We start from the raw sequence: 14,642 nt of genomic DNA on the forward strand, positions 1-14,642 counted from the left end.
AAGAACTCTTACATTATGGGCATGGGATTTAAATTCCATTAATACCCTATGCAATGACCAGCTTTCCTGAAACAAGTTGCGTTAGAATTAAAAAGCATTCAAAACAAGAAGTGGGTGAAGTGTATCCATGAAAGTCTCAGACTCATTGTGCTCTACGGTCTGCGGATCTTGTATCACATCGATTGCTCGATATTTGACAACACGGCCGGAAACATCGAGAAATGGGGTTGTGTCACCTAAATTAGGTCCGTGACACTCCCTTATAAACATGACGGAGAAGACGGCGCCTGTATCAGCCAGAGTTGTCTTGCAGCAATGCTTGCACGCAAAACTGCAGGTCAAACCTGCAGAAGTCGATTCGGATGCGGAGTGGGTTGAGGTACTGTTTTTATAAATAAATACGATATATATTAAAGAAACACATTTGTTTAAATTTGATGTATTGGTACAAGCGATTCCCTGCCCTTTAAATATATCAGCCGGCTATTAACATTATACATATTTAATAAATGCATTTTTTTTTTATATTTCAACTGACTGAATATTGATATCCTGCCATAGATCTTACGGAATCAGATATTCAAATATGTGCAGATTTTCGAGGTGCTGACGGGATTGTTAAAAACGTTTATTGTCATTCTACTCATACTCAGGTATATGGTATTTTAGTGCATGTAATGCACATCCTATTTAAATCACTGTAGCCCTAAGTAAGCTTTCAAGAATATGTAAGGTGGGAAGTTAGTATTAACGTTTTTTTAGAAATAAAGGTGTGTTCCCTTCTAAAAACAGCCCTGTTTAAATAGGAACTTCGTGGGAACTGGTAAGCAGTATGTGCTGTGTTTGCTAACAGTCAAGTTGTTTTTCCGTTTCAAATGTAGATTCAGAGGGGAATGGTGATTTACATCTGCTTTTTCAAGGGGGCCACGGAAGGAATTATTCCCAAAATGGGTATGCTGTAATCTGTGCTCTTTTTTTCTTTTTTAAAATGATATAAATATGATAGAACATCATTTAAAAAAAAAGTTAAAGTAGGGAGCTTGCAGCGTAGGCTGCAAGGGAAGAAGTAATAGGTTTATTCCGTGCTGTAAAAAGAAGAAAGGAAACACAGCGTTTCGGCTTTGGGAACGTTTCCTTTGTGTTTCCTTTCTTCTCTTTTCAGATTGGAATAAACCTATTACTTGTTCATTAAAAAAAAGTTTGGCAAATCAATGTTTGGTTTGACGTTGCTCACCAAACACAGAGCAAGTGCTCAAGTGGTAACCCTTGCGACCCAGTTAAAGAGCCTCCAACCCTGAATATTCAGTTTTCTTGATCAAGCGCAGTTATCTATGAATCTGTCACGGCTTGCTGGTGACAATACCGATGCTGCCCTGGAGCCATTTTCCCCCTTCCTAACCAGGTGGCACCCTTGCGCTGTCTTCCCAGTGGGCGCGCTGTTAAACGTGAAGCTGTGCGAGCTGGACTCCGGTAAATACGTGTCGGTGCTGGACCTGCCCGGCCATGTGCTGGTCGTCCCCCAGGCCACGCTGGGCGGCAGAGCCAAGGGGAAAATCATGCAGTACCACGGCAACATCGACAAGGAGGACGGCAAGAGGCTGTACGAGCTGTTCGTGTCCCGGTGCGAGCAGCAGCTGTCCTCCTCCGGCGCCTGTGTGGAGGCGGGGGTCGCGGTGCAGCACGGGACCTACGGCAACAGGCAGGTGCTGAAGCTGGACACCAACGGCCCCTTCACCCACCTGATGGACTTCTAGCACAAGGCTCCGCTGTGGTACTTTCTCACTGGGGTCCGAAGGCCGAGACGGGAACAAGATTTCTGCCGTCGCAGAATGCAAACTCCGGGGCTCCCTTTTTAGGGATGCTGGTTTAAAAAAAAAAATGTCGGTTTTGAGAAGACCTGGGGGGGAGAAGAGAAACAAACCGGTGTACAGATCTAGTCCCATGTTTTGTGAAATGAAGTTGATTTATGATGCCTCTGACAATGTGTAACCGATCTGTGGCTTGAGATTAACACGTTTGTGCATTAACGCACAACGGCTGTACGGTATTTAAATGTGAGATTGTATAGTATAGGAGGTATTTGTATTTCCAGCTAATGAGTTACTGCGGGGGAAAAAAAAATCTTTTGGTCATATGGGTGATGAGAATTTTTTGTATGATTCGATTTTGATTGTAAATAATGGCAGTGTGTCAGGTTGAATTCACTATGAATTTGTAATGACTCTGCATGTGTTCACATGTACTGTATTTAATAGAATTGCCCAAAGCTAAAAGGTAAATGAATTGCTGTATTTATTATTTGTACGTTCACTTGCTGGTTTGTATTGACCCCTTAGGAGTGTGTAGGCCTGAAACATACTGTACTTCTCCAGACTCCGAGACACAGTGAGTCATTCAATTGAAGCTCCTTTTAAAACGTAGTTAAACTCTTTTCATTAACATCACCAAGAAATATCTAGAGGAATCTAGTGTATGTGTCTTACAGTATATATACCCCTTGTTGCATTAATCACATGAAGTTGCAGGAAACATATAGTAAAATGACAAAGTTATGTTGTATAGTGAGTGGGTGCAGCAGGTTCTGTAAGAGCCTGGCAGAAAACAATTCCCTGCCTTGGTATGGTGCTCTTCATCCTAGAGGATACCAAAGACTTCATCGACAGGAGGGGATCAGCCCTCAAACAAAAGTCACATTTCCTCGCACTTCTGGGACAAGTGGAAGATATAACTGCATGCATGTTAGTTGGCAATTGATGAAAAATAAAAACATGACTACACTGAAATTACAGATGAGATCTTTCTTTAGTGTGTGTTAATTTTAGTAAAAAAAAGGCCAAAGTTTTATCTTACATTGTCATCTGCTTCAGAATACCTTTCACTCTGGAAAGAAGCCCTTAAATGTGCAAGATGTATAGTACCCTGTAGTGTTCCGATAATGGTTTTAACATAAATCTGTATCTGATTAAAACACTGAATCGATTTTCTGCAGTGATCCGCCGTTGATATAGCTGTGATCCTGAAGGGCAGAAAATTGATATGTGTATTAAATCATATCTGGGATGCAAATGCAGTACTGCTGCAGTGTCCAACCTTCTACATGACATTGGTCTGTAGTATTTCTAGAAGTGTTTTTTCACGAAATCTCTGCACACACCATAATTGTTTATAGGTCGCTGTTCCTTTTCATCTCCATGCCATTGACATTGATTAATTGCAGCTGTGAATTTCTTTTATTTAGTTTTTTTTTTCCTGGTTGAAATGTTCTCTCTCAGAGTGAAATAAGGTTGAACATTTTCCTGAGCCAGATTTAAGAGGATATAGGTGGAAGCTACAAGTAACACCATGCAAGAGTAAGAGTGCAAAGAAATTAAAATGACAAAGCAATCCGGCTCATCTCTGTCATTGTGTTCCGTGAAATTTTCTTTGAATTTGAGGTGCAGCTACATGATTGGGTAGTTTTTTTTTTTTCCTGTCATGTCCTGTTCTTTGTGTCGAAAGAATTCAGTTTCTCCCCAAAATGCATCACCTACTAATTTCCATCTCTTATCTGTATCCGTGTTTCATGACTAAACTTGAAGTAGCCAATGTGATTACCTAGGGACTTAAATTGCTCCTTTATTACTGTGCCTTACATACTGTATAAAGTCTTTCTTCTTTGGTCTGTTCTCCTTTTAATGCTATTTTCAGCTAATAGTTCCTTGATTAGAACAAAGGAAAAGAGATCTGAGATATTGAAATATGCTCACTTGCTCTCTCCTCATTGTTTGGCTTTAGTTAATGCACAGGTGACGTTTGTACACATTAATATTGGAACTGGAAGTCGCTAATTTGGCACTCTGGTAAAGAACTGATCACTTCTATAAGCTTCCAAGTCATGCACAGATTATGATTCGCATTATTGAAAAGACTGGTTTAATTTACAATATCGGACATTTTAAAGTGCCAATTCGTTACTGTAGCCTTTTGAATTTTATTCAATTTGAGATGATATGAGACAAGTGTACCTCAGTTTAGAACAAGCTTAATTCAGTTAGTTAATAAGGGAATGAACTCAGCTGAACTGTCATTTCAAAGCCTTACTCATCTCCTTGTTACTGAACATGGCGGGATACAGACCAAAGGTCACTATCTCTCATCCTAAACGTGGTGCCGTTACTTTTCATTCTAGCCTAGTTCTCAGAGTAATCACTGGTTTAGTTAGTTAAAGATAGCTATAAATCCTGAAACACTGTTGCTGTCCACTGGCAGAGTGGTGGCTCTGTGGCTAAGGATCTGTGCCTGTGGCTGGGAGATTGCTGGTTCAAATCCTGTAGCCAGCAGAGGAATCCTACTCTGCTGGGCCCCTGAGCAAGTCTCTTAACCCCAACTGCTCCAGGGGTGCTGTACAATGGCTGAGCCTGTGCTCTGACCCCAAGCTTCTCTCCCTGTCTGTGTGTCTCATGGAAAGCAAGTTGGGGTCTGCGAAAAGACAAATTCCTCATACAAGAAATTGTATTTGGCCAATAAAGTGATCTTATCTTATCTTAAACAGGGTTGAATAGAATGTGTCTTTCACTTGAAAGTTTCCTAATTTCTTTCCTCATATCTCGGAGCATCAGTAAACATTTCTGACTGTAAAATAATCTTAATCAAGTACAGTAGATGAGAAGTGGTGAAGACATGCAGTAAGGCATGCAGGTCAATGTCATTAACATTGCAAATCTGAATCCTATTTACCCTATGGTAATCTTATTGGACTAGACCCTATTTATCTTCAGGACTCGTCTTTTGCATACACCATATTGTGAAGACCCTTTGACGCTAGGGCTGCTTTGTCAAAGCCCGCAGGGTTACTGTTCAAGAAGCCCAACAGATGTCATTTCTTTGCGTCTTCTCACGTGTGGCCAAGTTACACGCTTCTCATGTTCACTGTGCTAAATCGTGTGCATGTCTCTTCATTGCAATTATGTCTGCTTCAAACCCGGCGGCTTTATTCGGCTGGGTTTCTGCCTCTGGGAATGGAAGATTATAGTGCGTGTGATCTCACAGCTCATGTTGCCTCTGTGCGCTTTTTGCGCATCCCATCAAATATTCTGTTTCCGGTTCCACATCTCCAACGGCGCTACTGGTTTGCGGAGCATATTATTCTTTTAGAGATGGGTGCTCAGTTCATCATGAATAAGACTCCCCTACACATTTCGCCAGGACAGTATTAAAGTGATGATAGGTTTCGATTCTTTTTCTCGTTTGTGGATATGTAAATTACCACCTGTAATCTTGAAATAGAGGGATTTTTTTAGAATGTAAATATCTTTCAAAGGCTATACAGTGAGCACACCCCCGCGCTGTTTTCCTTTGACAGGATACCAGGATTTTCGGTTTACTTGAAAGCAAAAAAAAATGGTAAGTTTGATTTTTACCGTTTACTTCATATTTATAGCGTCAAAAAATAATTCAGCATACCCTTTAACTGACAGTTCTGGTAAATCTAAACTTTACAAGATATACGCAAACAGTAAATATATATTATATTATTCATTAAAAACAAAAGCTTGGGTAACGTTTGTCATTTCAGTATATTTAATGCACTTTTTATTTTAAATTCTAAATTGCACACGTGTGCTTAGTTGTTCAACGTTAAGTATTCTCGAGTGAATGTCTTTAATTGAAAAGGATCACGGTCGCTTCTTTCGTTGTAAGCGCTGCATTTCGGTGTGCTCCCATTTACCTTATTTGTAACACGGTGCGTTAACAGTACAGGTTAATATCCACCTGCACGCCTGTCTACCCGTACGAGTGGAGTCCAATTGGCCGTCTCAAGTGCCATGTCGTCGTGAGCCGAGTCGCTCCGTAGCTCTTCGGTTGATTAGCATGCCTTGAACTAATTGAGCGTGCTCGGTGGCTCTGCGCTCGGCTGCCTCGCTCTGTTTGTTTCAGTCGGAGTCCGGACAGCAGCTGTAACGCCGAGGCGCCTGGTGTCCGAAACAGCCCTTCAGCTCGGGGCGTCTGCAACATCACCTCGCTGGAATTCACCAACTTTACGAATCATTAGGTAATGCTGAAGAACTTTCCTCCCCCACCCTCTAGGTTGGGGTTCGCGTTACCCGGTCGGGGAGGGGGGAGTTTAGTTTCTTACCCGACACCGAGAGCAATTAGGTGGCATGATAGTTGCGGGATCTCTCGCAAAAGCCGCCCGCCTGTATGCCTCAGGCCGGGGTGGAAAAGCAGCCCAGACTCCCAGCTGCGCCCTGTGGTGGGAGTTTTTAGCTTGCTATGTGTGAATAAGCATTTTCTTCCGCTGCGGACGCGAGCCTTAAATATGCCCCTTGACGTCTACGTGTGCCAGGGGAAATCCTGGATTTTTTTTTTCTAGGAATCTGTATGATGTGATTTGTGAATGTTATGTTCGGGTGGCGATACCTGTCGGGGAGAGTGCTCGTATAAATTAAGATCAAAATAATTAGCCGAATGGGTTTCGGTCTTTCGAAAGTTTCATGATGCATTCCGATCACTGCCCTTTATAGTAATAAAAAAAACGTGAATAATATTTAACTTTCTCTCTTATTGTTGTTCTTCATCGCAGTGATTTTAAAACCTAGTCGGTTATTTTTTCCCCATTTTTCTAGACGATATTTATTGTGGCAAAGGTCGGGAAATACAGACGTTTATCGAAAGGTCCGGTCTAATTTGCAGTGATAGAGATGAGTCGTAAAATCATATTTTTAACGGAAAAAAAACATTTGTATGAATGCGGTATATGCATGACGCACGGATTGCAGTTTCTTTAACAATTGAACAAGTTTCAAAACTTAACTGCGAGTGATGTAATTGCAATGTGTTTAAAAACAACTAAAAGGTGACAACATTAACTGTTGAGCTGTGTTGCATTTTGGATCTGCACCGGGGTCCTCACGGGTCCGCGGTCTGTAAGACGTGTCGCAGTGTCCACCTCTCTGACCAAGTCCGGTCGTTTCAGACCCTTCTGCTGATTTTGTTAGTGCTGCATAAAAAAACGTGAAAGAAGCTTAGAGGCATGCGTGGGATTTAACATAGCTGCTTGGTTGCAGTGTGGAATCCTACAGTCTGACTTGGTGGATATTGTATCCTGAATGCACACCTCGGTAATGGGGCACACTGTGTAGGATGAGTCGTGCTGTCAGGGGCTCGTTATGATTCCCTCAGATTGGAGAGAAATTTACGAGGAGCTGCAAATGTGTATTTAAGAGCAGCAGAGGGTTAATCTCTGCCTCATCAGCCGCCCTGGCTTCAGAGATGTTACATTGTATCAAAAATTGCTTCACAACCTGAGCATTACTGGATAATTCCCAATTCCCCCTCGTTGCTGCATTGTGAAGTGAGCATGTTTGACATTAATATCTAAAATTGACGAGTTGTGAGCGCACTATCTTTTGCTGAGCTGTTGCATCACTTTAACCTGGCAGGCTGCTGTCATGATTGGTGTAACTACTGTAGGAATGCTGTGCAGTTCAGCCGTGTGATGTGACCTGTGTAGCACTGTCTGGTTCACAGGTCAGGCGAAGTACTGATAGTGGCCACCTTCCCTGTGTTGAGCTTTGTGGATTTGCAATGATAGGCACCAGGGGCTTGTCAGGTTGTTGGAGCAGGAGAATAAAATATCATCTTTGTTTCCATGATCCATGCAAAAGCCTTGAGCAAAGAAGCAGTGATCGTTACAGCTTGTGACTGCTCTCGCTTCCAGTTGAATCACTTCGAAAAAGCTCTGCTCTCTCCCAGGAAGCCTCCTGATAGCTGCCACAACGTTTGTTTCACACCAGCTCGTAGCTCTGATTCTGCAGAAGCTGCAACATGAAGAGAGATCAGCTTGACGAGCTACCTTGGGAGTTTTGTACAGGTTCTGTACTGTTTCTTCAGCATTGTATTAAGACTTGACAGTCATAAGCTTGGCTAAACAAATATATGTGACTGGCCACAACAGTTCACAGGTACTGTGGGCCTCCAGGGAATAAATGAAGGTGAAGATTTTCATTCCACTGTCTCTGTTTCATCTTCAAGAAAAATCGGCTTCTCTCTTTAGGAGCAGAGCCTGAATCTTCGTGCTTAGCACAGAAAGTTTAAGATGCATCCTGGAATGTAGATGCAAATTCTTCTTAACTAAGGGAAATTGATCTCTTCCCAGAAGGAGAAGAGTTTCAGGCTTATCTTTTACCTAGTGTTTCAGCACTGAGGGGCTGGGCTGCTGTTGAAAATGGGGTCTTGTCCTTGAGACAAGCTGCAAGCCTGGTTTTGAAGATGTTCCTGTCTGTGTAATTCTTCATCCAAGACCATGAAGCCTCTGTTATTTTGAGACAATCTGCTTATCTTTGTAGGATTTTGAAGTTGTCTCACATCAGTGGAAGCTCATTGATTCTAGTCTGTAAACTGTGAGTTTCGGTATTTGCTTGGGATAAAAACAGGATCTATAAGAAAATGATTACGTAGAAAATTTCAAATAGTGTAATGATAAATTTACAAAATTATACTGTTTCAGCAGTCCGTCTTCAAATATACTGATACACAATCAAAATGCAAGATTTAAGATTCACATCAGTAGCTCATTGGGCACATATGTGGTTTTATTTGCAATTTAAATAATGAACAAGTATACTTGTTGGTAGTTGGTAGTTGGTAGTTAGTAGCATTGTGTCTTAGGATTATAAAATGCTGTGCTGAAGTTGTTCATAAAACAAAAAGCCCAGGTGCTACGTGTTGAGTTAAAATGACCAAAGTGAGTGAAGAATCTGTGTAAGTAGTCACTCACAAAGAAATGCGTTTTCTCCGTGTAACAATTACAAGAGATTCTGCCATGCCCTGCCTGAGCAGTGAGGATTGGTTATTGTTGGCATGGTTGACTGCCTGTCTGAGAGAGAAGCTACCAGCAGAATGAGACGATTAGCAGACCGGTCCAGAGAAGCCAGCATCCCAGCCCTGTGAGAGACCGGCCACAGTCTGGAAGGCAGAAGATCACCACAGGCGCCCATCTCTCAGACTGCAGCGGCTACAGGGAGAGATATCGAAGGAAGGACTAACCTGTGCATCAGCAGAAGACGGGAGCTCGCTGGCTGCATGAAAATGATCTGCGTGCTTGGAGGTCATTTAAGGGAGAACACGTTGATAACCGAGAGATGAAATTTCTCTTCTGTGGGCAATCGCCCGTATGAGGAGGTGGCTCAGACAGTGCTGGAGTGTTTCATTCGCCTTCACAAACCTGCTGGAAGATGGTGTTTGCGGAGATTTTGTTGTCAGAGTTTTACATTGTTCATGCCAACAAGTGAGATGATTTTAATGTGATGTAGAGAGGAGTCTCGATTAATTCAAGAGCATATTTGCATTTTGACAACAGCCTAAGGGCTCTATGATATTTTGTCAAAGTCCTTGAACAGGACTTCAACAGTTTTCTGTTCTTGCAAGCTGTTTCCGAAGTGTCGGTTTTCCAGCAGGACAGTGGACAACCGTGCAATGCTAGGACTGGCAACAGCATCGACGGGTTCAACCTCATTGACTGAATCAACCATGAAACCTGAAGCAGAGGGCACTAGTGGAAACTACAGGAAAGGTGCATTTAAACGGAGAACACTCTTCTACACAATGGATGGTGGGAGACTGGAACAAAGCAGCCAAGCCATTTTGTCAAAGTCGATGCAACCGTTTCTTTTAAGAAACAGCTGGGTGAGATTCTTGGATCAGTTGGCCGCGAGCCTTGTTGGGGTTGAATGACTTCCCCATGCACCCTCTCCATATGTTCTTGTGCTTACAATGGCATGATGTCAGGAAAGAAATGCTGGAGATTTGCCATGGCCAGCCCTCTGTGGGAGTAACGTGTCATTGGCATCAGCAAGCCACAGCTGTGGCCAGCCTGACTTCTCCAGCTGCCTCCAGAACCTGATCAGATCTCTGTCAGCATTACCAGGATTGTGCTGATGCCTTGAGAGGTCTTACCTGATACTGACTTCATAGTGTTTTTATTTTGACAGTGTCACATTTCGTCCTGAAAGCTTCTGATGTATTTGATCTGTTTTTATTCATTTTGGGACTGATGTGTTTAAAATATTGGAGGAAATCCATTAGACTTGTGTTGCATTTTTTGTGTATCAGTGTATACATTTCCACAAAGTTGTTTTTGACATTCAATGCAGTCTTCATTGATCTGAATTTTTATTTTTTACCGGCGCCTCTTTGCACCATGAGATCTATTGCTTCTGGGGAATAAGATACCGAACAAATGTGCACTGTATATCTCTCCTCTGTGGATTGTGCTGCATGCTGCAGTTCCTAATGCTATGAGCCTCACCACAAAAAGCACCCATTAGGAGAGAGCCATATTAAAAGACAGTGCCATTGGTGAATTAATTGTCTCATAATGCACATGCAGAAGGAAGAAGAGCTGTTGATGGCTGTTATGACGTCATTTAAGCAAATTCCAGCAGTTTAAAGCCTTATCAACTTGACGCCTCTCTTCCTGACGCTCAAGTAAAGGCATTATAGTAGTCGTTTAAAATGTGTATATTTTACTGAATTCTTACCGGTCAGTTTAACGGATTGATTTGTCAGCTGATGTGTTGTGAACTGAAACCAGGACTGCCAGCTGCAATGCTGCCTGGTCTCTGCTGCCTCCTGCTGGACGTGGTCTTCTATCACGGCCCTTTCAAGTCTTACTGAAGAAGAGCAGAAGTACAGTACATCCAGAAGCTCCATGCCAACATCATCTTACTGCTGCTGATCCAGTAACCAGCCCTGTGAGCTGAGAGCTGTGTTAATGTGGGGTGTAATTATGTAGCATATGGTTGCACACAGCAGTATCACCTCACCGTGGTGTGTTTTACTATTCTCATCATTGAATAAGAGAAGACGCGAATAAGACAGCCGTGAATCTACAGATGTGAGGTCAAAGCCAATCAAGCAGTATCTTAGGAGAATGTCAAAAGTAATATTTTCTTTAAAAAAACAACCCTATAATACTAGAGTGCCTGTTGCAGTTTTACACAACTGAATTGAAAACCCTGTTTTCAGAGTTATGCAAGGATTAGGCTTGTTTTTTCAGTCTTTTGAGTGGAAAGAGCGAATAGAGACTGTAATTACATAGCCTTGCTGAATGGGATTGATCACTTCTAAGAATGCTTTGAAGTGAAAGTGGAGTGATTTTGACAACAGGACATACTTTGTAGAAGAAACTGAAGTTGTATAGAATTTATGATAGAAATCAAATTTCAATGTACTTTTAAGCTTTGTAGTTTAAAGAATTAAACCTGAAAATATGGTCACAGCACTGGCTTAAAATTTAGCATATGAGTAAAATTGTGATAGGATAGAATCGAGCTATATAGAATAAAAGGTTATTACAAGTATAAAGGTTTGATTATGTAAAAGATGAATGTAAACATTTTGGTGAGTATGAATGGACTGAATATTTTTTACTTGCACTTTGATTGTTTTAATGCAAGATCCACTGTTTAGAAAGAATAATTTCTCTATTCGAATAATAAATGGAATGGTGAAAATCTAGAACCGAGACCCGAAATGGATAATTAAATATCTTGTGGCATGCTTACTCTGACTTGAAGCGGTACTAGCCTGGCTTGAAGTGCCAAGTCCAGCCCGCGGGATCTTCTCTTCTAGACTGGCCACTATTGACAGCCCTGCGATACGTCTGTATTGTCAGCATGTGTGAAGGGTACCTGTGAGATTTGGCCTTCAGGAGGCAGTGGCTGTCCTGGCCTGTGCTGCGATCTGGGCTTCCGGAGCAGGAGGTGGAGTGGGGCCCAGACCTGTCTGTCTGCAGGGAGGATCCCTGCAAAACATACTGTCACTTGGGGGAATTGTGGGTAACTAATCTAGCAGATGCTCCAGTGTGCTTGACAGGCAGAGGATTTCTAAATTATTCATGGCGTTGCATGCAGTCTTATTCTCAGCTTACAGTTTTACATTGAGGGTTTCTGGTTTTAAAATGAAAAACGTGACTCGCTGCTATGCATGACTTTGCCCCGAAAGAATTTAACTGAGCCTAAGGCTGGCAAAAAAAAATGGGTGCATTGCATTAAACTTTTATGTGTTTTTTGAACAAATGCGAAGTGGTGCCTGTGCATAACATGCATTCAGGCAGCAGCTGAACTGTCTTGCAAGTGTAATTGTCATTAATATTGTTTTCACTCCTTGATCTGGCTGGGCAGCCCTGGTGTACCAGCGGCAGGGACGCCTCCGCTCAGCAGTCTGCTGGTGGTGTTTTGCAGGGGCGGAACTCCTGGAGGGGCACGGAGGGGCAGGAGAGGGAGCGGGAGAAGGAATGGAGCTGGCCCATGGCCTGTTACTGAACGAAGAAGCCTGCAGCCAGCTCAGCAAGCAACAGAAGGCGGAGTTTGTGTTCGAATGGCTACGATTCCTCAAGAAACTTTTAGTTGCGGCGGACCGGGTAAGAGATCTGAATTCGGCGGGTTTAAACGTCCCTGGTTGTTTGCGGTGTTCAGGATGTATCTTTAACGAAACTGTTTTTCTCATCCTTGGTGTGGGAGCCATGTCTGTTGCCTTCTTACTTTTTTTCTTCTGTTGTTCTCTAAGCCCTTGGCTGACCAGCACTAACTGTAGCTTTGTGGATAAAGTAATGTGTTGCTTGATGAAGACCAGCCAAGCTGTGCTGGTTTAGAATACAGATGAGTCCGTCACAGCGCACTCTGTTGCCAGTGAGGATGTAGCCCGTTCCAGCGGGCTTCAGTGGATTCTGCAAGTGCCAGGTGATTTTCTATAAGGCACTGTGTCATTGAAAAGTGATTGGGTCTATTTAGGAAATATTTAACGTTTTGAAAGTTATGTGGGTGCCAGGGTTTAAACAACTTGAATCTGCATCGCTGAAAACAGAGAAGCTCTTGTAGCTTCAGCATCGTATGCAGTACTGTTAACATCATCTGACTGACAGCTGGTTCAGGCTTAATTTTAGTTGAAGAAGAACAGTTTCCTCTTGGGCTGGTTGACATGTTCAAGAGCTTTTCATCTCTCGGTGACAGTCTGGCTTTGTATCAGGCTTGAAAGAAACATAATGAGTTGTCCCCTTGGTAGCTAGTATTGTCCTTCAGAGAAGCAGTGTGCAGGTCTACAATATTCAGTGCTGTTATTGAGGACTCCAGGCCTGAGTGACAAAAAGCAATTGGATCAAAATATAGGTGAATTTAGTAATGTCCAAGAGGGCGATACTTTAAAAAAATAATACATTTAGAATAACTGTTACCTTTAGAATGTGGGAGGGTACAGGGGGCCCACTTGCTTTTCTTCTGAAACCATATCCAGAGCTCTTGGGTCTTGGGATACTTACCAGCAGAGTTGTCACCAGCTGGGGTGCTCACAGGGACCATGCCAAGCCGACAGGATCACACATTGTGGTTTGCACAGGGGGGACTCCAAGCCCCAGCTGGCTATCGGCGCAGTCCAAACTCACAGAGGCATCTTGATTTGCAGGGCTCAGCCTGAGCTCTTCCTAGCTGGACCTATTCAAGAGTGAGCCTCCCTTCCTAAGGATGATATAATGGTGCTTTTCCAGACCTGAAAACTAAGAAGAAATGATTGTTATAGATCCAGTGCAGTGCCGTTGAACTGAAGAGCTAGAGATCTTTCCCCTTATAAATCCTTGCTGGGACTAACAGCTCTGTGAGGATAAAATCTAAATTGTTGTTGACCAGGCAGCTTTTGGGGGGCTTTGAAAGCAGTGCTTTAGGGGAATGCAAGGTTGACTGAAGCCTTCAGTGTTAAGGAGGAATTAAGGACTGTAATGAGAAGGGATTATTGTCATATAAACATTTCGATGAGACCTACGATATGCTCTGGTGCTGTCTGTTCAGTTTTAGAGATGCAACACGTACTGCTCAGAGCTTTACGTGCCTCATTATTGCACTTGGTAAGAGTGTTTTCACCGAAGAGCTTGAGGTAGGTTTTCTGTGTCGGTCTTTTACACGAATGACCCAGACAAGCAGCAGTGACAGCAGCCGATCTATTAAATCCGAACGTCTTTGTGGATGGGTGGCATTTTAAAAACCTTGCTCTGCTCCTTCGGTAGAATGGGTGGTGTACGGGGTTCACCGGGGAAAACCAGGGATTTCTGAGTGGGCTTGTCCTGTGCTCCCTGCAGGCCGATGTGAAGGAGAAGCAGAAGAAGCTGGTGGAGCAGCTGCTGGCGGTGCTGAACAGCTCCCCAGGGCCCCCCACCCGCTGGCTTTTAGCCCATGACCTGGCCCTGCTCTACAGCGTGGGCGACACCTTCTCCGCACACCACACCGTGGACAAGTGCAACGAGATCATCCGCAGCAAAGACGACTCGCCCAGCTGCCTGCCCACCAGGCTGTGAGTCCAGAGAACACGCTGCTGGGGCTCGAGCCCCTGGTCCTTAATACTTGGGGTCTGTAGCATGAATGAGGAGATTTTTCTGGCTCTTTTCATATGACGTGAAGATAAAGGGTTGAGGAGGTGGGGATAATGCGATCTGTGTGATCTTTTTATTTTTTGCGGGGCTGTCCTTGTCTCTCTTTTCAGCAGTCCAGGATTCACACAAGTTTGAAGTTTCTTTGGTTTATTTAAAAAAAATCAATTAATTCTGGTTTGACATCCAACCAAGCCATTTCTGCGCAATGTTAAAAGAAATATGAAAGCTTAAATGGGTGATTTCT

At 43.0% G+C, this 14,642-nt stretch overlaps 2 protein-coding genes across 7 annotated transcripts in view; both read left to right on the forward strand.

Annotated features, from left to right (window-relative positions):
* The first annotated feature begins 230 nt into the window (after nt 1-230).
* Nucleotides 231-2,783, forward strand: dtd2 (D-aminoacyl-tRNA deacylase 2). Its single transcript, XM_088647634.1, has 3 exons — nt 231-379; nt 882-951; nt 1,429-2,783. The coding sequence occupies exons 1-3, from the start codon at nt 269-271 to the stop codon at nt 1,752-1,754; spliced, it is 507 nt and encodes a 168-aa protein (XP_088503760.1). The 5' UTR covers nt 231-268; the 3' UTR covers nt 1,755-2,783.
* Nucleotides 2,784-5,892: 3,109 nt separating this feature from the next.
* Nucleotides 5,893-14,642, forward strand: part of heatr5a (HEAT repeat containing 5a) — a 41,989-nt gene continuing 33,239 nt past the window's right edge. For 4 of the 6 annotated variants that reach the window (XM_088647635.1, XM_088647639.1, XM_088647638.1 and 1 more), the window contains exons 1-3: nt 5,895-6,031; nt 12,201-12,403; nt 14,108-14,319. In XM_088647635.1, coding sequence (XP_088503761.1) covers nt 12,278-12,403; nt 14,108-14,319 — 338 coding nt within the window. In that variant the 5' untranslated portion in view covers nt 5,895-6,031; nt 12,201-12,277. Of the gene's footprint in view, nt 6,032-12,200; nt 12,404-14,107; nt 14,320-14,642 lie in introns of all 6 variants that reach the window. The other 2 variants (XM_088647636.1, XM_088647637.1) reach the window with 2 other exon arrangements.

This window comes from Lepisosteus platostomus, chromosome 10, assembly GCF_059453375.1.
Source record: "Lepisosteus platostomus isolate fLepPlt1 chromosome 10, fLepPlt1.hap1, whole genome shotgun sequence".
NCBI lineage: Eukaryota > Metazoa > Chordata > Actinopteri > Semionotiformes > Lepisosteidae > Lepisosteus > Lepisosteus platostomus.

Bases quoted from the DNA above. Each gene is read 5' to 3' on its own strand.
- dtd2 (XM_088647634.1), top strand. From the start codon at position 269: ATGACGGAGAAGACGGCGCCTGTATCAGCCAGAGTTGTCTTGCAGCAA. The intron at 380-881 runs GTACTGTTTTTA...TTTCAAATGTAG, and splicing joins CGGATGCGGAGTGGGTTGAG to ATTCAGAGGGGAATGGTGAT. The intron at 952-1,428 runs GTATGCTGTAAT...CTGTCTTCCCAG, and splicing joins AGGAATTATTCCCAAAATGG to TGGGCGCGCTGTTAAACGTG.